Source organism: Xiphophorus couchianus, chromosome 6 (assembly GCF_001444195.1).
Source record: "Xiphophorus couchianus chromosome 6, X_couchianus-1.0, whole genome shotgun sequence".
Lineage (NCBI taxonomy): Eukaryota > Metazoa > Chordata > Actinopteri > Cyprinodontiformes > Poeciliidae > Xiphophorus > Xiphophorus couchianus.
In genome coordinates this window covers 5,116,344-5,143,848 of record NC_040233.1, presented here as the reverse complement: position 1 = coordinate 5,143,848, position 27,505 = coordinate 5,116,344, and the positions used below count along the sequence as shown (strand labels likewise).

The 27,505-nt window shown below is 40.9% G+C and overlaps 2 protein-coding genes and 1 long non-coding RNA gene across 10 annotated transcripts in view; 1 reads left to right on the top strand and 2 right to left on the bottom strand.

Annotated features, from left to right (window-relative positions):
- The first annotated feature begins 1,425 nt into the window (after positions 1-1,425).
- Positions 1,426-14,290, top strand: LOC114145898 (protein zyg-11 homolog). Of its 5 annotated transcripts, none has more exons than XM_028019565.1 (14): positions 1,427-1,769; positions 3,149-3,314; positions 3,648-4,450; positions 5,224-5,364; positions 7,701-7,877; positions 8,961-9,025; positions 9,614-9,713; positions 9,900-9,950; positions 10,857-11,015; positions 11,137-11,184; positions 11,921-12,121; positions 12,199-12,251; positions 13,643-13,740; positions 13,869-14,290. In XM_028019565.1, exons 1-14 carry the CDS (start codon positions 1,767-1,769, stop codon positions 14,048-14,050), a joined length of 2,247 nt encoding a protein of 748 aa, XP_027875366.1. In that variant the 5' UTR covers positions 1,427-1,766; the 3' UTR covers positions 14,051-14,290. The 5 variants fall into 5 exon arrangements, with proteins under 5 accessions (XP_027875367.1, XP_027875366.1, XP_027875365.1 ...); XM_028019564.1 differs by having other exon boundaries at positions 1,447-1,769; positions 10,854-11,015; XM_028019567.1 differs by having other exon boundaries at positions 1,487-1,707; positions 10,854-11,015.
- LOC114145933 (uncharacterized) lies at positions 9,056-9,654 on the bottom strand. The gene is made up of 2 exons (XR_003595792.1): positions 9,503-9,654; positions 9,056-9,088 (listed from the first exon to the last, which is right to left on the bottom strand). It is a non-coding gene; the product is annotated as an uncharacterized LOC114145933 (long non-coding RNA).
- LOC114145917 (leucine-rich repeat-containing protein 52-like) overlaps positions 12,088-27,505 on the bottom strand; it is a 24,263-nt gene continuing 8,845 nt past the window's right edge. Inside the window, exons 2-5 of one of the 4 annotated variants that reach the window (XR_003595787.1) lie at positions 25,565-25,816; positions 20,640-20,722; positions 19,825-19,904; positions 12,174-12,257 (exon numbers count right to left, since the gene is read on the bottom strand). Coding sequence is in view for 2 of the 4 variants with exons in the window: in XM_028019598.1 (XP_027875399.1) it covers positions 25,488-25,816 (329 nt within the window). In the remaining 2 variants the exon portion in view is untranslated. Of the gene's footprint in view, positions 12,258-19,824; positions 19,905-20,639; positions 20,723-23,586; positions 25,817-27,505 lie in introns of those variants that run through there. The other 3 variants (XR_003595786.1, XM_028019599.1, XM_028019598.1) reach the window with 3 other exon arrangements.

Below are 27,505 nucleotides of genomic sequence, written 5' to 3'. Positions count from 1 at the left end.
TCAGGAAGTCGTCACAACATGGCTCCATTAACTGTTTAACAACGTTTTCACCAGCGTTGCTCTGAGAAGTAGCTTCTCTAATGAGCTCAGCAGATATGCAGTTCCACAAGGTGTTTGCTAGTTACGGATGGCTAGTCTGAAGGAGCCGAGTGGGGGAATTAGGAGGGAGGATGTGCTCTGTGCAGCAGAAGCTCATGAGCTTGGAACTGCAACTCAGAGGAAGAAGGCGGTGCTATAGGTTCACCCAGATGTTTTGCACAGCTGAATTGTTGCCACGGGAGATTAAAGGATTTCTCAAACATGCATGAAAGAATGTTAGGCTCTAAAATAATTTCCCTTTAAAAAGACTGAACTTGTATTATAAAGTCAACTTTTTAAGCTGATGAAACTGTAGTTCCCACATATGTAACTATTAGTCACCTTTATAAACTGCCGTGGATCACTGGCTAGTACTGAGATCAACCCAATCTCGCATGTATTTGCTGCCTGATACTCTGCGTAGTTTGATTTTTCTGATGTCCTGTAATTTCATTAATAAATGCGTGGAATGTAAGTCAACCCTGTATGTAAATTACTGTTAAGTTAAAGGAAAATTATGGTTTCCAAAAGGATTTACAAATAGAGTCTGATTCTGTGGGTAATATGGCACCCTGCCCAGGGTGGCAGGATTTAGGGGGTGCAACAAGCAGAATAAGAGAAAGAAAATCATCTGTCACAGGAGGAATTCAAGTACACATCTTTCCGTTTGTGATGGAAGCAAAGGGAATTTTCACATTTGTTTTAGTTTGGTTTTTTTTAAAATGTTTTGTCTAAAATAATTGGTCGAATGTATGTGGTCGAACTGGTCCAATCTGAAAATTATCGACATAGTACAAATGTTGATTTAAATGCAGTTTTGGCCTTTACTCACTCATATTTGTTGTACTCCTTTGGCATTAACGAAGAAGAAATAAGAGTGTGTAAATCACTCTATATGAACCAGCTAGACGTGGTCTAATTCACAGTAGACAAATTACATGAAGAGTAGTGTCTAAATTCAGCCTTCAAGGTCTGGTATCCTGTATGTTTTAGTACTTTAAACACACAATTCGTTGAGCAGCACACCTGAACGCATGATGGATGGTTCATTAGCAGGTCTGTGCAGAACATTGGCATGTTGAATGGATAAAGTTGGACCAGTTAACTCAGCAAGGCAGTGACATTTAAAACTGGCAGGACATGTGCTCGTGATTTGTAAAACCTTCGTTTGTGAAAAATTAACAGGGAAAAAAAGTTTAACTTCTAAAAACAAGCAAACAAAAAACACGTAATTACGGACAGATATTAAAGAACGTTGGGTACTATTGTTTTACAGGAAGTGGTGTTCTTGTTTCTCCCATTTTTCGTCTTTTTATTTTATTTTATTTTTTAACTGTATGTGTTGCAAAGCCTATGATGTCTGTGTCTTTAAATGAAGACGGACCGCGGTGGCTCGTGCTGTAGTTTCGTCATGAAGCGGTGTCTTCAAACAGGCAGCTGGATGACGTTTATCAGGCTGGCCAATCGGATGCAATTAAAGTGACAGCGGACACTCGGTAAACAACGGCCGCGACTTAAATCAAAACAGAGGGAGGATTTTTTATCACTTATACTTTTATTTTACCTCTCTCGTCAGCAAGTTGCAGCATACGTATAACCATAATTGTTTCGAAAAAGCTATTGTTGTTTGTCAGTTGTTCACATTTTTCTGACGACTTTACTTTTTTTTTTTTTCTCACTTTCCGAGAATGGTGAGTTTGACAGCCTTAGTCGTGAGAAATGCTGCCGACGGTTTAATGTGTGTGCTCGTTGTCAAGGTAACAAGCGCCTTGTCATGTAGCGTGCAAGCGGTAGGACCACTTGCCTCGGTCCACTTTGCCGGAGATTAGGTGCTTCAGACGGGCTTTGCTTGTTCTGCTGCGGATAAAATTAGCCTCCTGCAGCGTTTAGAGATCCTCTGTCACTGAGCCCTAAGCGGGAAACCCGGGGGAGGGGGAGACTGTCACGGTTGATTTGCAGACTGGTTAATTCGTGTTTCATATAAAACCCTGTCCACCTACAGACAGTTCAAATGAGGTCAGTTTGTACCCTCAAATTACAGCAAATACAGCCTCAATGCACTTTAGATAGATAGATAGATAGATAGATAGATAGATAGATAGATAGATAGATAGATAGATAGATAGATAGATAGATAGATAAAGAAGCTGCTATCTAAAGCTTGAGCTGCTATAAGCGGAAGAAAATGGATGGATGGATAGATAGATAGATTATAGCGACCTAGGTGATACTCCATTTGTTGCTGCAAGGGTGTCAAGATTGAGTGCTAAAAATTCATCCACAACTCTTCACTTTTGGGGGGAACAAATTTGTCTCAAATTCAGAGGCAGTCTGTGGACGGTGTCCACAGGTTCGTTTAGTGAAGTCGAGAAGTTTAAGAAGAATATTGATGTCTGATCAACATAATAACCTCTGAGCGTTTTTGATTAGTGATTTGGGTTAAGTTTAGGATTTCTTTGGTACAGAAATGTCGAGAGCATATCAGCCATTCGTCCAGGATAGGGATGCACCGATATGAAAATTTGAGATGATATTGATATCTAATATTAACGTCGTTGTTATGGCTGATAACCGATATCGACCAATATTATATGTATCTGAGGTATTTCAATACTCTTTTGACATCTTGGAAAAACCCCCCAAAAAACAACCATATCCCTGACTTCCCCACTTCTTCTTTAATTCAGTTCAATTCAAAGTCTGGACTAATAGCCAGTTGAGGTGGTGTGGTATGATCTTAAACAGGCACACTTTGACAGCCACTCTACTATTCACAGTCCGAGTTGACAACAAACCATTTCTTTTGAATTTTTTGTGGCCCCTCTTAAACTATTTGTTTACTCTAAACTGAGTGATTTTCCTCACTTTAAGTAAACGGAGTGAATTTTCATCCTGTTATACACATACTATACAAGACAGGAGGTACGCTAAACAGGTCTCACACACCATCAACGTACATAACAAGACAGTGTTGACAGCAGAATCTATTTTACTTCTTCGACTTTTCACACGATTTCATTGTTTATCCAGCAGGATGCATCATCTGATTACTTTTCGATGTGTGCTGCAGGATGGCGAGGGCCCCCAGACGCTGTGTGACCTCTGCTTGGCTCAGGTGTGCAGCAGATTAGATGCTTTGTGCAGGAAGGGAGCAGATGGTTCAATGAGCCTCATCTGGGCCCCACTGTTCCCACAGGAACTGGCTGACCAACTGCTGCAAATGATGGCAACCAAAGGTATGAAGGGGAGCTTTAAAACTAACTAACCCCATCAAGTCCAGGAAATGAGGAAAGCAGCTGCCAAGGCAGATCAGTTTCTTCGTCAATTTAGGAAAGGCAATCATTAGTTCAGGAATTGACCTGAGGTTGAATCTTCATCCCTTGCGGAAGAATTAGCCTTGTTAAAAAAAAAAAGCTAATCAGATGATTCTTGTGGTTTTTCGCCCACCAGCAGGTCGAGGAATTCCAGGCTGAAATTGTTGGAAATGTTCACTGCACAAACATTACGGAAGACTAAACTGAGGTTTCTTTTTCCTACAATGTCTCCCTTTTTGCTCCTCTCTCCTCCAGGAATGCTGAATGACGTAACTGTTGGGATTTTCCGAAACAGCGAGAAGCTCCGCCTGCGCAGCGCCTCCATCCGCTACTGTAAGGTGTCCGCTAAGGCTTTCCGCCTGGCCCTCTGCCCTCACAGGCTCCTGGAGCTAGACGCCTCCTGGGTCCCCGGGGGTCTAACGGGGGCTGATGTCATCTTGGGCCTGGCCTCCAACCCAGACTGCAGGGCTAGTCTGCAGATGTTGGCCCTCAATGGCTTGAGTCTGAACCTGGGATCTCCGGAAAAGGACGGTGGAGTGTACGTTGGCTTTAGCTCCCTGCAGGGCCTCAAGACGCTCCACCTCGTCAACACAGATCTAACGGATGATATCCTTGAGGATATTTGTTCTCTCCCCCGGCTGGAGACTTTGGATATCTCCTGTAGCTCTGTGTCTGAATTGAATGCGCTCCTTAAATGTAAAAACACACTGAGATCCCTCATTGCCCACCGGCTGTACCGACTTGACACGTCTCCTGTCAGGTTGCTTTTTATCTTCGCCCAACTTCATGCTCTTAGGCATCTGGACTTCTCGAACAACCACTTTGCCAATGACGACAGCGAAAGTAGGGTCGACGGAGACGAGACAGTGAGGCAGCTTCTGGAAGCGGGTCCTCAGATTCTCCCGTCGCTTCTCTCTTTAGATATTTCAGGAAGGAAAACGATCAATGACTCGGCGCTCAGAGGCTTTGTGGAGTCCAGGAGCGGCCTCGTCTTTCTCGGTCTGCTTGCCACTGGACTTAGTTCCTCTCCTGTTCTATCTTCACACGAAAACCTAAAAGTAAGCCGCTGTTTCTGGTATTAAGCATTCGGTTTTAGAGCAGGGCTTTTCAAAGTGTGGGGTGTTCTATCCACCATCACATGGGGGAAAGAAATACATGGGGACAAGTAATTGGAAACATTTAGCCAACTTCAATAAGCCTATGCCAGAGACATAATGGATAGAACTTTAGTACCTAAAGCTAAGCACTTTAGGTATAAAAGTCCATAGACTAAAGTAAAGCTAGGTTTATTGTTGATGCATATAACTGGACACTACCTTTCAACCAAGCTGGACGATTTGGAAGGTGCATCACATTGCACATTCCAAATCGTATAAGTCCCTTTAAACTTATTACGGTCTGTAATAAATTTAAAGGGACAGTATTATGTAAAATTATGTTTTTTGAGTTTTACGTCATGTTATAATGTTATTCCCTAGTCAAAACCATAATTGGGGTGTTAATTTGATTCTTTCATGTATGCTTGAGAAATCCTTTAATCTCCCATGGCAACCATTCAGCTGTGCAAAACGCCTGGGTGGACCTAGCTCCGCCTTCGAGGCTCAGCTTCTCCTCAGGCAGGCGCAGATGTGTTTTTTCATTTGTGATTTCTTCTCAGTCACACTTTGAAAAACCCCTGTTTTAGAGCAATCCAAAAAACCCAAAGGTCCCGTTAGGAGAAGGTTGATTCATGCATAAGCTTCTGGTTTATTTTGGACCCGAGGCTCTGTATACTCTCTGAATATGACCATTGTGTTTGCGGACTCTCTGCCGATCTGCTGTGTGTGCTCAGGTAACTGGAGAAGCTAATGAGAAGCAGCTCTGGGAGGCACTCCGAAGGTACAGAGAGAGGGAGTGTTTCGTAAAAGAGGCCCTCATCCATCTCTACCATTTGACTACCGACACTGACAAACCACAGCCAGACATGCTGAAGGTTCGGCAGCCTTGTTACTTCACTTACTGTTTTATTCTTAATTTCAGCAGTGTTTTATTACATTTTATTCAATATGAGATGGTTATGTACAAAAGTCATCTACGGGCATTTTTCAGGGAAAATTCAAAGCCAATGGGATAGATCAAACATTTTCAAAGGTAGGATCCGATCAAAGGCTATGACCAACTGTCTTCCTGCTCTTTAATCATTTCCAGTTAGTATAAATCTAGATTATTTAATTCTGAAGGCTATAGCTAACTCCTTGTCTGAGAGGCGTTAGGTGCCCAACTTTACTTTGTTGGACTTCGTTTGACACCAGTTTGGTTGGTTTTGGGGAGGTTGAGAATGCGCAATCAAACTCTGATGCGGACCAAAAAAAGCGAACTCTGGTCTACCTAAAAACCTAGATCTCGGTTTTTAGGAGACCTGCTGTGGTTCAAATGCATATGTGAATGCCAAGCAGACCGGAGACCGCCCCAAAAGCAGGAGCTAAAGTCCAAGGCATTCTGGGTGAAAGCAGCAAAAACAAACGTGCAAATGTAGCGTTCGTGGGAGAAATGGCTCTTGGTCTTTTACCGAAGATGAAAGCGAAATCCTACAACCGCTAAAATCTGGCACCATTCCGTTTTTGTTTACATTTTGTCTGGAAGGAAGTAGCGCTCAGTGTCTTCTTCACAGGTTTTTGTGTCGTTTCCTTCAGTGGTTCTTGTTGCAGCACCACCACAGGCGAGGAGGGGAAACTGGTTTTCCAAAGTGTTTGATTCGTTTGAGAGTGCAGCACGAAAGTGAATTACAGCAGCTGAAAGTGGAACAAATGTTGCAACTTTTGTCTCCAGTCCAACCGAATCTGCAGATGACGGGTATTTACATAGAAAACAGCAATTATTTCCGTAGGTGTAGTGATGAGGCTAGCTAGTTATCTGCATGTATTAAAAAATCTTATTAGTTTCATTTATAACATTTATCATGTACATTATTTTAGTTGTTGACCTTAAATTATATTATTTCACATTGGTGTGTAACAGAAGATGCATCTCTGATTACATAAGGATAAAGCTATATCGATTCTACTAACTGGTTATAACATTTTGAAAGAACCTCAAAATTCTAAACTATTCCTTAATTTCCATTAACATTTCATAAGTTCAGATTAAAAAAAGCTCAAATGTTGTTGTTTTTTTGTGCTGCCCAAAGGAGAAGCAACCTTCCAAGATCTTCAAACGGATCACAGACCACATTTCCACGTTTGGCAGGCCAAAAATTGAGAATTGAGAAATAATGTCTAATGAGATGACAACACAGTTCTTCACCTTCTATTAATTCTGTGTGGAATAGGTGAAGCTTCAGAAACATGCAACCTAACAGCTACAATGCATTTGCATATAATGTGTCGAAACTACAACGAGAGAGCAGAAGACTTCAGACAAGCAGGGTGAATAAAATGTCTGAATAAAGCCCAGTTCTTCTAGAGGCGTGACGTTAAAACCCTCTATACCTGCCACCTGTAGCGAGAAAATATGATAAAATGTTTATGTTCTTTTCGTGTTGGTTCATATCGGATTAAATCAGTCATGATTCGCAGTACTTCACCAATTCTGCTGGGGTTTGAATTCATAATAATAGACACACTGGTGTAAGTTGCACATATACTTGCAGTCAGGAGCGTAGAGCACAACAGTTGTGTGTCTTTGGTTAGACTTGATTCCCAAATGCAGCTTTACACAAGCACAAGGCCAAAAATCAAACGTATCTGTCAGTTTACAGTCAGTTTTCGTCCAATGTGCAGTCGATGTGGAGTTAGCACCCCCTGCTTGTTGTTGAGAATATAGATATGAGGTTATGTGCTTTGGGTTGGACTTGCACAGCATTTCATTTCACTTTGGAATCTCAGAAGATTTTTTTTTTTGTTTTTGTGCAGAAGAAGCAGCTTCTAACACGCGGCATTACAGCTGAAATGTAGAAAAACGCGACATTCCACAACCGAAAGTTGAGTCAGTTTTTCGGTGGAAAAGCCTCAAAATGACACGTTTTTTTGTTGTTTTTTTTTTTTCATTTTCCAACACTTCTGGAAGCCATCTCAGTCTGAACATATGCTCAGCGCTGAGGGACCCCGATGTTCTAATTACTGTGCTTAGGAGTGATTCCAGAGAGGAGGTGCTGGGATAAGTGGTATAGTCCAGCTGCTACAGCTGGCCTGGTGAGCGGCTCTTTGCTTCTGGAAGGTTGCACGCTAATTCCTGGCCTCCGGTTGTTCCAGACAGTTTTCCAGCAATAGCAGCAGCAGAGATGGCAACCTGTCGTCAAGGATGCCTTTTTATTTATTTATTTCCCTTCAGTTGGTGGTGGAGGCCATGCAGAGCCACCCAGAGTCCCCGCATGTCCACCTGTTGGCCACGGCGTGTGTGTTCAACCTGACCACCCGGGACCTGGCAGAGGTTATGCCTGTCAGGCTGATGAGCGCCACGGTAACCCAGCTGCTGCACGCCATGGAGACCTTCCCTAACATCCAGCAGGTGGAGTCAAACACTAAGATCTAACCGACGTAAACGTTTAGCGACGTGGTTTACTTTACGCAGAGTTGGGTAGTAACTTGCTTTAGTTACTTGAGTAACGTTTTGGGGAAAAAATGTAATTCTAGGCATATTTTTTTACAAAGTTTTTTTATATATACAGTATATATATTTAATATATATGCTTTTTCTTGAGTAATTTTATTATGAAGTGTTGCTACTGCTACTCAAGTAAAATTTCTGGATACTCTACCCACTGCGAGTAACTTCACTAAATGAAGAACAAACGTGCCGTAACCAGAAATTCACCAGACACACACATGCAGTTTCTCTTAAGGTTTCACGGCCTTTATATCAAAAGAAACTGATTTGGAAAAAGAAAATTCTCCGGATTTTGTTATTTTGTAATTATGTCATCTATGTGAGTCGTTCACATTTTGATTCTAAAAAAAAAAATCCAAAATCTCCACATAACTTCATAATTTGGTTCGTCTGTGTCATGAGTTGAGAGTTTTGAGATGGTGAGGTGGACCCAGGTTTGTAGGAGTAAATGATTATTTTAATGGCGATAACGAAGAACACAGAGAAATCCAGGCAGCACGGGTGAGCAGCAGCAACAGCTCTGACTCTGGTAGCAGCCGGTTATCCAGGCGGCACAGGTGAGCATAAAGGCAAAGAACTCAAACGCTGGTAGCTCTGGCGATATGACTTGAGACAAAGACAACTGACGTTCAACAAACGACAAGGACCCAACAAGGAGCAGGGAACACAGGTGGGATTAAACACACAAGGAAGGTAATCAGGGCAAACGAGGGACAGCTGGGGACAATCACAGGGTAGCCGGGACATCACAGAGACAAAACTGAACCTAAGTAAACCAAATCCTCACAGTCTCATGGTGTCATTTTTTAAAACCAAAAAAACATTTTTACCAAATACTTGCTTTATTGTCAACTTTTCACTTTTATTTAAGTAAAAATATGCTGAAGTGGTGCTGCTTTAGTGTTTTGTTGTTGTTATGACTTTAGGCCGCTCTATTTTGGACTGAATTTCCATACTTTATGTTTCATCCTTCCATTTTTCCAGGTGCAGAGCAACTGTCTGATGGCGCTCTGCAACGATTACCTGCTGCAGAATGTTCCTTTTGACAGGTTAGGGTTATTTACAAATCCTTCATTTGGGGGTCTACTACACTCGTTCGCTTCCAGAAGATTCTGAAAAAAAAAAAAAAATCATCAGTTTATGATCTTAAGTTCAAAGGCACTGAGGGAAAAAATAGAGAACAAAGTACAGCTTTATTCCAACTTTTACAGTGGTCTAGTCAAAGACTTGACATAAATCTGATTGTGATGCTGTAGCATGACTTGATGTACGAATTTTATTCTCTAAAGTTGCTGAAGAGTGGGCTGATTGCTGCAAACATTTGGGTGGGACAATAACTTATTCAATTTAGTTGGTATTTATTTTTCAGATAAGGCCAAGTTGGTTTAGATACATTTTTACCCTTAAAAAATTAAATCATATTTTAAAAACACATGTTGCATCCAATTGTGATATCTTTATCTGGGGAAAAAACTAGTTTTACCTAATATGTGCAAAAAAAAAAACTTAATGAGGAGAATAAATACCTTTCCACTGTGCTGTGATTTGTATGTGTTTTCCTGAAGTTGACTTTCTGTGTAACTGCTTTGCATTTTGGTGGTAATGAGTCCCTGATCCATGCTTTGTTCACAACTCAGGTATTTAGCGGCCATGTTGGTGATCAAATGGCTGAGCAACCACGAGGAGCCGACCCTGCAGAGGATTGCGGTGGCCGTCATCTCTGTCCTTGTGGCGAAGGTTGTTCCCTCTCTCAGCTTTTCCACGGCCTGATTTAGAGCTCCGGTTAAATCCAGAAAAACACCGACAGTTTTATGGCTGATTAAAGGAACTTTTAAAAAAAATATATCAAGTTTGACATTTAGTAGAACATTTAAAACGAAAGAAAAAAATCAACCATAGCTCATGTTTTGCTTTCATGTGCAGATTTCCATAGAGGAGACAGCACTGCTCAGCAACGACATGTCATTTATGAAGGTTTGTTGCCATTTCAAATTAATGCCACAAGCCTACGACAAAAGGAGAATATTTTCCTTGATTGTTTCAATTTGTTTTGTTTTATTTTTTTTTAAATGGGACATTACATTCTAATTAACATTTACATTTAAATTCATGCGAAAACCAGCCAACTGGCTAATTCTCATCTCTAGAACATCAGCAGGTCGATGATGTTAAATAATAATAAGACAAAACAGCCTCAAACTGTTGCACACACGAGAAAACTCTTCATAAAAGAGAAAAGGGGGTAATTAAACAGTTGTTGGTAATTTGTACTGTGTAATTGTTCGATAATTTTCACTTTAAGTTGAGTGGAGTTAGCATAGCGGCACTAAAAATAGACTTATTATACGCTAAGCTAAACAGGCTTAAAAATTAGCCTGAGTTCTAGGTTAGGGGTGCCCAAACTTTTCCATGTCATGGCCTCGCTCCCAACCAGCTTTAGCTTCTGAGCAGGGACACACAGGCAGTACTGCAAAATACATAAAGCAGCAAAAATAATTATCTTTTCAATAATTATTTTTGGTTTTCTGTGCTACACTAGCTTGAGGAGCCAGCAGCTTAATGAATTGCGCTGGCAGCCAATCAGAAAGATGAGCATGGCAAATAACATTTGAATGAATTATTTTACCTTATATTTTAAAATAAGGAGTGACAAACAGATTAGATTTTATGATTTTAAAAAATTATTAAAAAAAAAAAAATCATCATTCCGCCAGTTTTCTGAAACTCCCCTAGCATCCATTTTTCTTCCCGTTGCCACAATTTGGTTGAAAAATATGTATACACATAGAATGTGTATACGCAGACGCATTCGTTTCATCCTCTCCTCTCTGAAACCTCGCTCTGACTCATCGTCTCTCCTTGCTGTCTGTCTCACAGCAGCTGCTGACTGTCGTGCAGCAGAAAGCCATGCTGGGCGTGGTAGACCCCACTCTGAAGTTTGCCCTGAGCGCACTGTGGAACCTGACCGACGAGACGCCCACGGCCGCCCGCAACTTCATCGAGTGTCAGGGCCTGGAGCTCTACAAGGAGGTTCTGGAGGTCAAAGAGCACAAAATAACTCACTGATAAACCCATTCATTTCGAAACGCAGTTTTAAAAACAGTGACTTTCACCTTTCTTGTGTATGTTTTTTTTCTCTTTTGCTTGTTTTGCATTGCAGTCCTACTACAGCGAAACTACTATTCAACAGAAAGTTCTTGGCCTTTTGGTGGGTATAGAGAGTATGAATGATAGAAACCACGATTAAAATGTAAGCACACTGTTGGGACGCTGAAAAAGACTATCGTTATGTTCAAGTTTTGCTAAAATATCATCTCAATGCTAAACATGTAGCAGTAGCACACACGTCCCCATTGCTAATATTAGCATCCACATTTCTAAAAGTTTATTTATTTATTTTTCTTAAGTTTCATGAATCCCTGAAACACATGAAAGCTGAATGGGTATAATTGCACTTTACTAATGGCTGAGGAACCTAAAAAACAATATCTTTGTGTTTGAGCTTCTTATGTCTATTCATTCAATAATTTAGCCACAAAAGGGGTTTTTGAATTAAAAGTTTTACTGACTTTATTGATTCATTCATTTATGGACGCTGCAATTAACTTGATTAAAATGTTTAATCAAGTCCCACCACTAGTTTAAATTGCTAAATGACCAATAGCAGATCAATTTTGCCCAAATTCAAAACTAAATCTCATTCTGTTAATTATTGCCTGCATCTACCACCTGTGAAGCCAAACTTTCCATCGTTCTTAAACTGTAGTCGTGGGACTCCCACAATCACTTCAAGGGCCACAAATGGCCCCTGGGCCTCGCTTTGTACACCCCAGTATCACATCATTTGAAATGAACAAACACTCTGTTACAGTTCTTGTAATTCCATCTGTAGTGCAATTCGATTTTATAAAAACAAAAGTATACAGTCCTTGTGTTCTGTTAAGAACAACATAGCAGAGGTGGAGGAGCTCCAGTCTGACCTGATGGATGAAGACCTGTTGGAGCACATCCTCAGCCTCCTGCAGGACTCCCAGATGGTGGTGGGGGTGCGCTACTTTGCAGGAGGGATTCTGGCGCAGCTGGCCTCCAGAGCAGAGGCCTGGACGCTGGACCATGCGCTCCGGCGCACCGTTCTGGAGCAGCTGGTGTGTGTCCCGGTCACAGAAGATAGGTCTGTTCATCAAGACGGTTTCTTTCAGCGTCTCTTTTTGTTTCCCTGCAGCATGAATCAGTAACAACATGGCCTCATCTGGAGCAGGAGATGGTGTCTTACAGGTGAGGCTGTAGGACAGAGCCGAGAGGAGGTCTTGTTGGTATTGGCTCCTATGTGTAAACTGTAACGTTTTAAGTAACATCCACTTCCCCCTGCAGAAGAATTCCTCTTGAACATTTTGGTATTTGTCACATTAAAACATCCTCATCTCATCTGATTTAACTTACAGCCACTTAAGGTCGCACTATGTAACAGATTATCCTTTTCACATATTTGTTAAGACTCCACTGTCACCATATTGTGACAGTGGAGTATGAGACAGATAATCTGTGATTTTTTTTAAAAAATCAATATTTTTTACCTCCTCCCTGAGCTACTATTGCCTGAAGAAATGCACCGCTCCCGACCAAAAGCAACCAATCAGAGCCAGGAGGAGGGGCTTAGCACTGTCAGTCAACCTCATGTACACGCTGCTTTATGTGCCAATGGTAGAGAAACAACTTACGGTTGATCCGTCGTCATTGGTGGCCAGCCTATCTAGACTGATCATTGACAACAGGCTATGCTAGCTGCAACGTAGCAGAGCGCAAGGGGGGGAGAGAGAGGATGAGCAGCGCCACATGAGATTGTGATTGACAGCGCTGGTTAGTTAGAACTGGGAGAAGGCAGAGAAGCTCAACTTTCTCATACCATACTGTCCCGACAGTTTTCATAGTTTCAACAACTATGAAAACAAATATATTTTTAGAAAAGTTGCACACTGCATCTTTATGTCCTTTGTGGCATTTCTGTACAAGGTTTATAAATCTAGAGACACATTTTCAACTCTTTTGCTCTTTGCAAAATAATCTACACTTAGTCAGATTGGGTGGAAAACATCATTCAACTTTAATTTTTGCTCAGGATTTAGGACTGGACTTCAACTAGGCCACTGAAACACATTGATGGCTGCATGTTTGCTTTTCAGGGAGTTTTCATGGATCGTTTTCATTTCAATTCAAATTTACGTCCTACTATTCTTCTGTCTGTTGCATAAAATCCCATTAAAACACTTTGAAGGTTGTGGGTGTAATATGACAAAGCAAAACGGTCAAAGGTTATGAATCCTTTTACAAAGCACTTTTTATCTTGCATAGGCCTTTATGAAATGCCCTCAGCTCATTTTTTTCATCCTGTGGACTCCACCGCTCTTATGCAACGCTTCGCACTTTATGCTGTGCGTCAAAAAAAATGCATCTCTCTTGAAACACGAACGTGCGTTTATTGTTACCGAGTTTCTACTGGTGAGTGCAGCCAGAGTGTTGCCGCCAGCACCTGGAGCTGAAAACCTTTTCGAGTCCAATTTCTGAATAATTTAATGTTAGAAACACAGAAAGTGAACATCTGGTGCAAACGAAGAAGCCGGAGTATAAAGTGTTGCATCAAATCGTGGTGATTGTCTTTCTGGTTTCAGGTCCTTCCGTCCATTTTGCTCTCTGCTTCAGACTTGCCAGCCCTCAGGGGTCCAGCTGTGGGCGGTGTGGGCGATACATCTCGTTTGCAGACAAAACGGTAAGAAAACGTCAGGAGACACCTAAACATGAGGCCAGTGAACGTTTTTGGCACCTAAATCTTGAATGGTGTCGAGTATTTTCAGGCGCTCTTCTCTGAAAATTATTTGTCTTTTTCAAACGGTGCAGCTTCGTATTACATCCACATGCTAACTAAGGAGGGCCTGACGGAGCTTCTGAAAGCACTGGACACACATCCCGACACACACAGCGACGTTAAAAGGGTTTCCCAAAGCATCGTGCTGATGGTACAGGAACAGCAGACTCCCTGTGAGGTGGCGAACAGCCAGACGGAGCCTGGGAAGTCCTAACAAAAGTGCTTTAAAAAGCTTTTTTAAACGGATCTGTGGTCGCCATGACGACACAAAATGAATAAATACAGTTGTTCAGAACGGTGTGTGGATACGTAATGACTACTTGTTAAATACTGCGTCTTGTATTTAACTGGGATTCGGTGTGATAGAGCAGTGTGAATTGGGACGCGAGTATGGAAAACCAGTCAAATCAAACATGTCTTTCAAAGATTGTTCAAAATAAAAATCTCAAAGTTGTGGCATCTGTGTGTTTTATGCCAGCCTTTATGGAAAAGAGGCAAGAACCTCAGTGTCCAGAGCAAACTGTTAGACATAGTGGTGGCAGCGTCATGCAGTGGGGGTTATTTTTCTGGAAGACCAGAGTTGATGGAAAGCAGGGCGCCTTCGTAAAAAGTCTTTTAAAATCTCAAAGTTGTGTATCTGAAATTAAGGCCTTAAAATTTCTTAAATTTTTTTTTTTAAATGTTAGTTGGCCTTACATGCCTAAACCACTCTAATGTAGCTTTTTGTCTTGCAGGAAACTTTCTTGTCAGGCAAAGGTTTGAGTCGAACACAAACATCTTCATAGCATCATTCTGTCACTCGAGGCGACGGAGGTTACCGGCAACTAGCTGCTCATATTCCCTTTCTTACTGGTGGGATTTCTGCTTCTACAACAGGCATAAAGCCGGTTTTATCGTCTTTGCTATGCTTGATTGTAATGCAGCAGGTCTCCCCAACCAGACCCTATGTTTGTAGTATTTTCCGTCTTAAATTTAATTCAAGGTGGCATTAAAAAAAGGTCTTCAAACGTTTTAAATTTGACTTGCTGAAACCTGTGGATACCCTGGAGAGATGGAAGCCGTTAAATAAACCCTAATGCAGAATGAAAACCTGTTTTAGGCTGTAGAAAAAACAGGAAAACGGTGCAAAGGTTCACCTCCCTGCCGGATTTCAACCACACGCGCCGCTAGAGCTGCGATAAAGTGTCAAAGCATTTTCATTTGTTGGAATGGCCCAGTCAAAGTCCAAACCTATAAGCAAAATCGATCGTCCACAGATGGACCTCAGAAAATAAGTACAGTGAAAGGTGGTTGAAAGAAGCAGCGACTCTGCAGCTGGTAAACTCAAGTTTGAAGCTCGTGTGTTAAGAAATGAGCAGCTTCAACACCTACCGCTAGATGGCGCTTTCGTTCTTCACCTCAGAAATATGTATATGGATATGCCTTAAAATCGTGCTTATTTAAATAAATTCATTAGTTAAATGTCTAGAATCAAGTCATATGTGTTTATTGATATGTTACCAAACCTCTATGAAGCTTTTGGTTTTTGTATCTGTTCCCTGAGTAACAACAAGCACAGCCGACAAACCCCCCTCTTCCCTCTTCCCTCTGCTCTCACTCTGCTAGATGCTGAATTCATTAAATTTTATGTAACGCGGCTCGGAGAAGGAGCTGCTCCACGGCGTCGCTTGTAAGTTGGCATATTTATAATTCCTTTTGAAAAGAAGATTAACGAGACGAGGAGAAATGCTCGAGCCTCACCGCTGTCTTTAACTTTCAAATTAAAAGGAGCCCGACAACAAGATTAAAGCTTCGCGCGCTAATAATAATTCAGCGGAAACAGTTGTGTGATGCAGGATGTCCTAACAGACCGGAAACGGCAGCTCAACCATGAAACGTCACACTATATGTGGCAGTGCTTTGGCTTAAAAAGGTCAAGATTTCTAAAGAGAACTTGGACCAAGGTTTCAATAAGACGACTTGCTCTGAGACATGATACGTGTGGTGAAACCTGCTTTGCGTCGTAACGGACTGTCTGAATATACAGTATATTCCTTAATAAACATTCTTCTCTATTTTACTGCTATTTCATTTATTTATGAAAAAATAGGGGGCCATATGTATTTATTTACCGTCTTTTCGATGCATAAGGGTTTTAATACAAAACGTGGTACATGGATCTGAAAGGTTTTTATTATTATTATTTTGTTGGAGGGTGAAGTGGGGACTCAAAACTAGCTGCCCATGCGAAGAAGTTTTTCCACCTGCTGATTAAATCATGCATTCGGTGCACAACAAGCTGCTTACTGCTTGGCCTTTAGAAATGCTTAAATAAAACATGTCTGACAGCATGAAGTAGGCAAAAAAAATCTCCAAGTGCAAAATCTCTCACCTCAAGTCTTAAAGGGACGGTATATTGTGGTTTCCAGGCACATAGTGCCATTATATAGCACTATTAATGCTAACCTCAGTTGTTAAAAAAAACCCCAATACGTATCAATTATCACTTCAAAGAAATTGGACTTCATAATTTAACTCCTTGAAACTGGGCCTCTATCTCTTTAAAAACTCCTCTTTCTGAAACGCCGCCTTCAGGAAGTAATCATAGCATTGTTTTAACCAGCATTGCACTCAGAAGTAGCTTGTATACTGCTAAACGCAGAAATTACTGAAATAAATATTTTTGGTTTCATAAACATTTATTTTTGCACGAAAATGTCAAATATTAAAACCAAAACATTGCCTTTACGTCCTGGTACTGGAGTTTAAATGTGCACTCACACCAGTCCGGTTTTAGTCTGATCTAATCAAACTCCAGTTCGTTTGTCTAGAAAGTCTGGCTCGTTTGGGGACGTGTGAACTGCACTCTGATGTGGACCCGAAAGCTAACTCTGGTCCGCTTAAAAACCTGTCTTGGTTCAGTTGAACTAACTCTGAAGAAAACAGCGCAGAGCATCCTGGGTAAATATAACCAAACGCATGAGTCTAGCAATAGTGGAAGGAACGGTTTGTGGTTTTCTTTTTGTTTTTGTTTTTGACCAAAAACAAAAAGAAAATTTGACACTACTCCATTTAAGCTTACATTTTGTGAAGGAGGAAGTTGCTCTCCATGTCTTCTTCAGAGGTTTTCATTTTGTTTCCTTCAGTGGTTCTTGACATAGCGCCACGTCAGGCGAGGAGGGGAACAGATTTTCCAAAGGGTTTTGATCATGTGACAATGCAGTGTGAAAGCGAACCACACCAGCTGAAAAAGTAACAAATGCTACCATTTTGGTCCCAAACTGAATGGAGTCTACAGGACTATCAGGTGTGAAAACATCCTGAGTTTTTCAAAAAACATTCAGTCGTGCACCAGGAACGTATTGTGGTTTGGTATTGTGCTTGCTTCTCAAGCTGCATGGTGATTTTTCATAATTCGACAGCTGTCATCGTCCTGCTGTCTGAAACGACGGACATCAGGAAGGTGCTGTGAATCGGCAACAACGCTTGGACGAACGAAATGCGCCAAAATAAGTCTGGCATCGACGGAGAGAGCTGCAATTTTCCATTTTTGAGAGGTATTGTTACAGGACTCCAATTAGTTTTTGCTGTGTTTGGGTGGGCCGAGTAGGAACATGCTTCTGTGACAATCCAGAGTTCAGCTTGTTTTTGTTAGACACTCGTTGTTTGTTCAGGTTTAAGAACAATCTGGAGCAGAGGGGACACATACCAGCCTGCTACAGATATAGTCATCAAACTACATAATCACATTTCCCAAAATGTCACAAAACAATGGAACAGCTAAAGCCTAGAGGAATACAGCAGATGCAAAAATAGGACTTGTGGCCAAAAATAGAGAACAAGGAGATAAATAAAGAAGCAAAAAGCAGACATGAGATAAGAGAGTCGGCTGAGTCCAAGAATATTAAAGTCCCCTATCATGTTTCACGACTAGTGCAAAAATACTACAGTCAAACTTTTCAGACTTACTCTCAGGTACTTAAATATCACCGTGCTACTTTCGAGTCAAAGCTCAGCGTGAATTAGCATCTCATTATCTCACATGCGCGGCCATCTTTATTGGATCAAAACACCCCGGTGAACTGGTCACATCTCCAGCTCTGAAGGCTGACGCACACTGCGAGGCCCGCGCGCGACAGAGCGGGTTGATGTCGGGGTTTTTTCTTCTTCTTCTTCTTTTCAGCTGGAGGCCTGTTAGACACCAGCTAACCTTCTGAGCAGTACAAAAACAAAATGCAGCGAAAGAGCAGAGCACAAAGAGAAACTGAGCAACAAGAAGAAGAAGAAGAAGAAAAAAAGATAAACGCGCGCGCGCTTCTCCAGGCGCTCTGATGAAAGGACGCAGCATCTCCTCTGAAATGACCTTTTTATTGGCGGGGAAGGATACAGAGATGGCAGGCCTCTGAGCCTGTTAGCGGATCTGTTACAATGGAGGCGTCATCCGTCACTCCGCCGACTAAAAGCAATCATTCAGGACTCATTTTATCTGTTGTGTTTGTTTCAAAAACATATGATGTTTGCCAGACGGGCACCGGATGTTCAGTAATTTATGATGAATCACTGCTTCCGATTTCAGAACAATCAGAGCGGAGACAAACAAATTACCGTTCTCACATTTTCTCACGTTCCAAACACAAATTAGATGAGTTTTTAAATGAGGTTTTATCTACCAGACTAACACAAAGCTTAATAGTTCACAATAGACAAAGTAGGATGTGCATTTGTCTTCAGGCCCCCTTTTACTTCGATGCCACTGAGGAAATGCAGTGCAACTTTTCAGCATGGAGGCTCATTCAGTCTAAACCCAGAGGGACCAGAAATAACGAACATGCATCACCATGGAAACCAACTTTGAACAAGACATTTTCGCCATATTGTGCGTGGAACAACTTTTCCAACAATATTACTAAATTATTGACATAAAACAAACATATTTCTTGCTGGAAAGTTACTTGCAAGTGAATTTCCTCTTAGCTCAAGTCTACTAAGAGTTTTGCACTGGAAACTAGGCCAAAATTACTTAAGATTTTGTGGTTTTTGCAGTGTAAGATCCTAATACAATACATAGAAGTCTGCGATTTCAAGGCCACAAAATATGAAAGTGCAAATAGTTTTTGCAAGTTTCAGCCAAAACAGATACACCAAACGCAGCTGTTGCAGCTTTTCCTGAGTGTTCCTGTTCCAGCTGAGTGCAGCTGTGTGTCGGGGTCGGACCCCACTGAGAGTCATTTTATCATTTCTAAGTGGAACAAAACAATGATGAAATCTCTCAAATGACTGAAACTGATGGATCCAGGTTCTATAACTTCAGTGTATAATTCCTCAACACCTCACACAACACAGCGTGTGTGTGTGTGTGTGTGTGTGTGTGTGTGCGTGTGTGCGTGTGTGTGTGTGTGTGTGTGTGTGTGTGAGTGGGCATGTTTCTAAATAGATTTGTCAATTAGATCCACTCTAACCAGCTTTAGCTTTAGCAGAACAACATGGAAGTCGCTCTTTCCAGGTTCAGAAAGGCAACAGATGATCAAGGTTAGACTTCACAGCTAGATGTTTACAGCGTGGGTTTTCTGGCCAGCGATAGTCCTTTTACACAATGTTCCATCCAGAGGTGATTCACGCTGGAGGCAGGACTGATGCGTTCAGGTCTGTGTGTTAAAGCACATTCAGACATGTGCCTAAATATGGGAAGGATGGAGGGGGAGTTAAAAGTGCATAATACTGAAATTTAGTTTAGCCACTTAATATAACTGTTACCAACGGTCCTGCAGTATGACTGGAGTATAGATGTGAAAACAGTCCTGACTGAAATAATTCCCAGTGTGCAGTGGTGCAGCACGCTTTTCAAAGGTGTAGGGGATGTGAGCTGACCTGGAGGATCACGTCACAGACTAGTAGCTCAATAAATGTAGAAATACACAAAGTAAGCATACTTATTTGCTTAACTACATCTTATTAGGCTACAAACTTAAAGTGCATCATGTTTTCTTGTGTTGGTTTCAAAAATCCTACCTTTTTTTTGGTAATTTGTCACTTCCTGCAGACTTTTGACTTGTTGGTTGTGATTGATTGTTTTTCCTCTGAGGAATACCCTGATTGGATAAAAAAAAACAAAATAAAACTGTCCGTCATGGTGGTGTGGTTCATTTACATACAGTATGTCTTGCAGTTGCTATTGTGTCACCAACACACCCACACTGCAAACATCTAGTGTTACCAACATGGTAAAGATAAATGAAATGAAATTTGGCCTTCTCAGCAATCCATACGTGAGGAGTAAGAATGTGAATTAGCAAGCAAGTGAATTATAAAGACAACGGCGCCAATTATTCTTTGCTTACAAAGATCTATGCGCTCACGTCTGTTTCACTGCGCACTCAGATTGGTGCACAAAGACATCGCCACAGAAGTACGGTTTTTGAGCAAAATTGCATGAAAACTGTGGGTGTTAGTAAACTCACATGGGTACTACGCCCATGATGGTCTGCAATATGAGGGCTGGTACTCCATACTGTACACTCTAGAAATCCTTATCACATATATTTTTTTTATGTGGGGTAGGTTTGGGCATTCCCTGTCCATCCACATATCTCTGTGCTCACACAAATTAGGTCGCCTGCCAGTTCCCGTTCCAGCCCGCAGTATCACCCTTGCCTCTGGCACCACATTTTCAGATCGAGACAATAATACGCCCTCACTTATTCATATGTCTGGCGATTATATATTTATGCTGGTATGTATGGGAGTTCAGCACAGACATGTCAAATGAAAAAGTCCATGTAAGCGTGCAATAATCGTGGCCGTGATTCAGAGTGCCTGTGACTGACCCCAAGGGAAGTCCAACTTTTCAGTTGTTTGTCGCAACAGAAGGTTTGTAGAGCATCAGAGGAACGCCACCGTCAGAAGGTTCCTGTTAGTAGAAGGATACAAGAGAATTTAGATATTATGTGGGACACAGTCATCATCTGCCAGAGAGGTCGAGAGAGGAGAAAGCCACAGTAATAATACCAAGAACTGAAGAAATTGATGAAGAGACTAAGGACATTCTCATGCAGTTCACTTTGGTTTGAATGTTGTATATTCTAGCCGATACAAAATATTTCATCATCTCGTAAGTGTGTTTCTGGATACTTTCTCCATAAAAGTATTTGTACGGATTTTGAGAAGATGTCTTAAACAAAGATGCACAGCCTTTGTTTATTAGTTTGTTTACCGTATCCCATAATGCAGAGCCTACCTGGACAGCTTTTAGCTCAACCTTTCAGTGGACACCGATGTGTTGGATTGAGGTCGTTCACGTCGTAAATGAACCACTGCGGACCTTACCGAGGTCCGAGGTCAGTTTGGAGGAGGTATCGTTGGTGCGGTTCCAAATGAACTCTAGAGTTGTTTATGTCGCATTCTCAAAATCCGACAGTACTTTTCCGACCGTTTTGTTTTGGTCTGTATCTTGGTGCAGTTGCTGTGTTCACATCAACACAAACAAACCGCTGATTGAACACTTCAGGTGTGAAAACATCCTTAACCCTCCCGTGAAGCTTGTGGGGTCATTTCAACCCCATAAGCTTTTTACTCGTTCCATGGTCTGGCGGGATCACACTGACCCTGCGTGCGCTTTTGAAGTTTTGTTTTGTGTGTGTGTGTGTGTGTGTGTGTGGTTTGACAGGCAACCTTGTCCCCAAAACTGAACGTATAAAGTGCAATCATAGTAATTACCTCCAAAACGTTTTCTTGCAACTACAGCTGTATAGATTGTAAGGCTATTAGTAGAACAAGTTCTGCATTGATATATTTTGGTCTCTCTCTGTTTTGTTTGGCAACACAATGACCTAACATTTTGACAATGGTGTGCACATTATTTATATCCACTGTAGATGAGAGTTTAGTACAGACATGCATGTTATGCAACACTTTAAAAAAAAAAAAAAAAGAGCAGGCTGTGTAAATGCCCAAAACGTTGACGGCAATCAGCGAGTCAGTGACTACGTTTTTCACAGGCGTTCCTAATCACCAGTCATGTCGGCAACATACAGACCTCTGCTTGACATTTTGACATCCTGCTACGCCATTATGCCTAAATTGGTACAAGCATAGTTATACAAACTTTGATGAGTCAGGATCACCCCTTTATATAAGGAGGACGAACAAGCAAAATGAAGGAAACAGAGTTTTAGACAGATTCAGGCTGTGTTTAGCAGAGGTTGGTATGAAATATCTTTACTTTCACCTTTTCTTTTTCCTGCTTGAGTCAATATCATCGTTTTGTATCTGTAAAAATTAGAGAGTCCATTGTGGCTCTCAGCAATATCTGCCTCTGGAATTGCGTTTGCTTTTCAAGCGAGAAAACAGCGTCTGAATCATCCGTCAACAGCCCCCACATTCATTTGAAAACCCCCCCAACTCCCCCACCCCCACTCGTTACTGTTTGGCTACAGCTGAAAGGAAAATGTCTGTTTATGCATAAGCATTTGCTGCTTCACTCCACAGAGAAGAGTTTAACGAGAATTTTGCTTTTTGCTGTCGCTTATGTCATTTACACAGTCAACAGAGAGTGTATTGGTTTTCTGAGGTTCAAATTCGTCCATCTTCCATTTATCTGAGACTATTGTTGGAACACACACTAAGGCCTAGGCCCGTCCCAATATCAATAAATCAATTAATCGTGTGAGAAATTAAAACAAACTAAAAAATTCCCATCTGCATGACGTGTTTTTCTCTTTCTATCAAAAGCTGGATGATAAAAGTCTTCAGTCTGGTGCTTTGGTCTCAGCTAGCCCTGTTTTTTGAAGGGCAGTTTTGTTCACGGAGGCCTCATAATTAATTTTGTCATTCTGCTTATTTATTTTGGATATTTAAAGTGCCTTCCAGGTCCAGTGTTAAATGCTTACTTTAGCAACGTTAGCAAGAGAACTGCGACTATTTGGCGACTACATCTCAGAAATCTTGACAAACTCTTGTCAGCTCAATGGAAGAACGACTTCTTGTATTTGTACTTAAATTACAAATGTGGCTGGGAAATTTTGACTTAGTTTGAAGATCAGCTCCATGCACATCTCTCCTTACAAATAATGTGTTCCATTTGTTCCGTGAATTTGACATTTTCGAGTTATAAATTTGGGGGGGTTTCACCAATCACAGTCCCAGATCCAATATGGCTGCCAGGCACCATGATAGCAGCCACACCGAGTTGTTCAGTCGTACTTTTGATAGCATCTTGCTAAATCGACTTATCAAGAGTAACATTTATTTGTGAACATGTTCCTTTAATGTTTGAATGTAAAAAATGCTGAGGAACGCGTCATTTTTCTTGAATTGCTGATGCTAGCTAGCAAGCATCACATTGTTTCCATTGTTTTGACAAATTGGACCAATGTTGAGGAGAGTCTGACGCGCCGTCATTCCGAGATTCGAGTTTTGATCTACGAAACATGGCAGAAATGACAGAGTAATTTTACAGAGACCAAGCCATTTCCCATCACTTCTGTTGGTTTTCCATCTTGCTAGCTTACAATTAAAACCAAAATTAGCTGGCTTGACTTTAAACAAACAATTTAAAGTCATTCAGTTCCATTATTTGAACGGACAAATTTGTCCGTGGCTGATTCAACTCAAAATCTGGTCTGCTTGAAACATCCTGCACAAATGACAGTAACAAAAGAATCTTAGTTGTTATATTTACAAGAAATCCAGTAGATTTCCACCTCATAATATTCCTTTCTTATTCCTCACGGGACAAGATGGTCAGCAAACAATGAATTATGAGTAAGGCAAACATTTCAGTATATATATAAAAAAGACCTTTACTTTTTATTAAAACTTTACAACTCGCATTATGCTAATCAGAGTAAATTTTGTGGTATCAAACATGTTTGCAGACAGACCAAAACATAGGTTATTAGCGTGTGTGTCACCTCCGGGGGAACTAAACCTTTCAGTGCTTCCCATCACAGTTACTTGTATTGCCTTTAGACTATGTAAAAAGTTACAACGTGCAGAGACTGAAGTATGTAAAGTTCCTCATATGGAAGTCCATATTCAAAGATTTCATTGGTAGGCTTCTCTTCCTGTCTTTCATGCATCACCAACAACCTTCCAGGCTTTTACATCAAATCAAACGAAAATGATCGTTCAGGACTTTTGACGTGAGATACTAAAAGAACATTATCAGCAGCTAATGTCTTACCTGCAGTATAGACTCAGTACGTCTCGACGTCTTCAACTGATTAAAATCCAGATTTGTTGGACCAGATTTCGAAGCTATATGGCTAAATCTGAGAGCCGCCACGACCACATAATCCTAAACTCCAATCTGAAAATTGTCATGTTTACCTGAAATTTATCTTATAACCTTTTACACCATTTTCAGGTTTGAATGGATGAATATTTACAGACAAACCTGTGACTATTTCAGCAGATATGGAGGTTGGAGGCGGTGCTAATAATAATCTATTAGTGAAATAATAATTCACTAATAATCTTCCTTCTCAAATGTAATAAGTTTCAAATGGCAATTTTTACATAAAAGTAATTACGTAAACGTCTATTAATTAAAAATGACTTAAGCCATAATGTTTGTTTTTTATACCCAAAGTTGCAATAATAAGTTAGAGATGAAGACAAGGGGACTAGGTAGCACAGCTACCTAGTTTCATACTGGATTTTTACTGTTTGAAACAATTACAAATCATAACTGTGAAGGTAAAGCTATGAAAATGGCAGATAGTAACATTATATTATGTAGCATAATAAAGCAGCTTGACTAAATGCCACTGTATGACTTTTACACTGCATTTCTTTCCTTTCTGACTGTTAATCTGACCTCAAACACTTTGTTGATCTAGTCTCATCGCGTTTCACGCAGGAAGATAATCAGGGATGCGCTGCCTCTGGTCACCATTTCCTGTGTTTCTTCTAAAGCAGAAATTTGTTCATAAACTGATATGACGTTTTGAAATTGGGAGTTGTTTTCGGTCTGTAAAAGTCTATTTGAGCCTTGGGCCTATTCTGGATTGTTGGTAGCATCAACTAGCTAACGACAAAACCAGCTAATCTGGACTGATGTGAAATGAAGACGCAAAGATATAAATTGCTGATAACGTTTCAGCCTAAACTCAATCCAAACATCCTGAACTATCCCGTTATACAGTCCTTTCAAGTCAGACTGTGCCTTTTGGAAACAGAAGATTCCTTAAAGATATAGGAGATTATTGAAGATACAAAAACGCTTAGCATCATTAAAAAAAACAGTAATGTAAAACTAGTTCAGAATACTTTAGAGGCCAAAAGTCTGAAATATAAAATAAGCTGAAATAAGCTGGATGCCTTATAGAAACACCAAACTGGTCTATTAATACCAGTTTTACCAACTCACTTCCTTTCTGCTCAACAAATCCACTCAAACACAACACAGAATTATACAACATACAGATTCATACATTTGCATATATGGTTTATGTATCACCCAGCTATGGGGACCTCCAGCATGGAGACTTAAAAAAGAAAAAAAAAACCTGTTTCATCCCCGGAAAGCGCCCTACAAATGATTAGAAACACATTCCTTATCCATTTTCTGTTTGCAAGCCAAGACTCAGATTTCATTTAATGTCAGACTTCACAGACAGCTGTAGAGGAGAGTTACAGGAGGCACTGCGAGAATCCATGGTGGACGGATTCTTTCAAACAGTATGTGACGTTTTTAAGCTCCTGTTGCCCCGCTCTGTTCTGCCTCTGGATGCACCAACCGTCTCAATACCTTCCTCCTCGTTCTCCAGTTCGAGCTGATCGTCCTTCTTCTTGATGTAGCGCTCGTACAGCACCATGACGACGCCCATCAGCCACGCCGACACCGTCCCGGCGGCGAAGATGACGAAGCCGATGACAACGAAGAAAAAGTAGTCCCAGGAGTCCAGTGTCTGGTGACATAACGTCCGCAGCTGGATGCCCACCTCACTCAGACGCCGACCTTGCATGTCAGCCGGTGAACCACACACTGTCCGGCCCTCATCTGTCACACACACACATGCACACACACACACACACACACACACACACACAGACAATGGAGATTATTCATGTGACAATGTGGTCTAACAGCATCTTCAGGCGATAGAAAGCAGTGGATACTAAATAACTGCTCAGCTTTTCTTCAGTAACTATAAAACTTGCCAAATCACACACCAGATGAATGCCAGCTGTTCAGAAATGTTACATATTTATTTACAAAATAAATTGTCTGGCAAAGGTATTCAACTTTTTAACATTTTAGTCCTATTACAACCGCAGAAGAAGAAGAATTCTTCTTCATTTAGAAGAAGAAGAAGAATTACTTTATTCATCCCAGCAGGGAAATTATTTCGCAGTTACAGCAAGAATTTTTTATACACAGATTAACACACAGAGCTTAAGAGCTTTACTTTTTTGTTTTTTTTACTGCAACAGCATTGCTAGCTAGCTTGGCCACGGCCAGGCCTGGCTAACAAGCTAGATGGATGACTAGCTAGCTAGGCCCAAGCCTTTAATTTTTATTTCTGTTTGTTCTTTAGTGGAACAGCATTGCTAGCTAGCTAGCTATCAAACTAGCTAGCTAGGCCATGGCCAGTTTTACCAACTTACAAGGCCATGGCCAAGCTAGGCCAGGCCTAGCTAACAAGCTATATCGATAAATAGCCCAGGCCTTTAATTTTTATTTCTGTTTTTTCTTTACTGGAACAGACTTGAGCATCAATTTGCTCTTCAATCAAATTTTTTTGCACTTTATGGAAAAAACTGTACGCATATCTGTTTGGTTTTTCTTTTGTTTCCGTTTATATTATTAAAGTATTTCGCACATATAGGGTAGGGTTAGGTTTTGTCCAAATTCTGTTGTAGGTTGTCACAAAATAACATAGAGAAAGACAATAAAAACACATAAAGTTCAGAAATGTGAAGACATGTCAACATTTAACAATGAAAAGTATAGGTATCGGAATCTGTATCGGCGATACTGGCCGTGTGTTTACTTGGTATCGGATCGATGCCAAAATATGGAGTGTTGCACATCTCTAAAACTTTGCCATTGTAGTTATCTACTAGCACATAGAGGAGCAAAAATTTAAATTCTAATAAGGATTAGTCTCAGCCAAGTAAGACCTAAAGACTTTTGTCAGATATTTCCCAATTTAATTTACTGCACACATGCTCTGTTTTTGTTGTTTGAATCAGGTGCTATGGGCCCAGGATAATTTACTCTGGGTCTCTTATCATCCCTGAAGTTAGCCTGGTCTGAAGACGGCCTGTCTGGGGCCGAGAGAAGAATGCCATCTGTTTTCTCGTACACACCAACGGGAGTCACAACCAAAATCACTGAATTCTTCCTCTCACTGTCTCAGAGTAAAACTGGTTGTTTGGCCACATTTCCATTTGGACGTCATGTGGTTGCTCGCGTTGCCAGTGATTTTATCATCTCCACAATCAAAACACACTTTGCTTCTGACACAGAAATTTTAAAGAACATTTGAGCAAGTTAATACAGGCAAACAGAGCTGAAAGAAATTAAAATACAGAAATCTGCTCAAGTATTAAAATTCTGCTGCCCTATTTATCAAAACACTGCGAGGCTTTAGGGGTTTTCTGTGTTCCACAGTTTTAAGTTAATGCAGCATTTAAAATCTCTCTCTCACACACACACACACACACACAAATGAATTATGCAAAC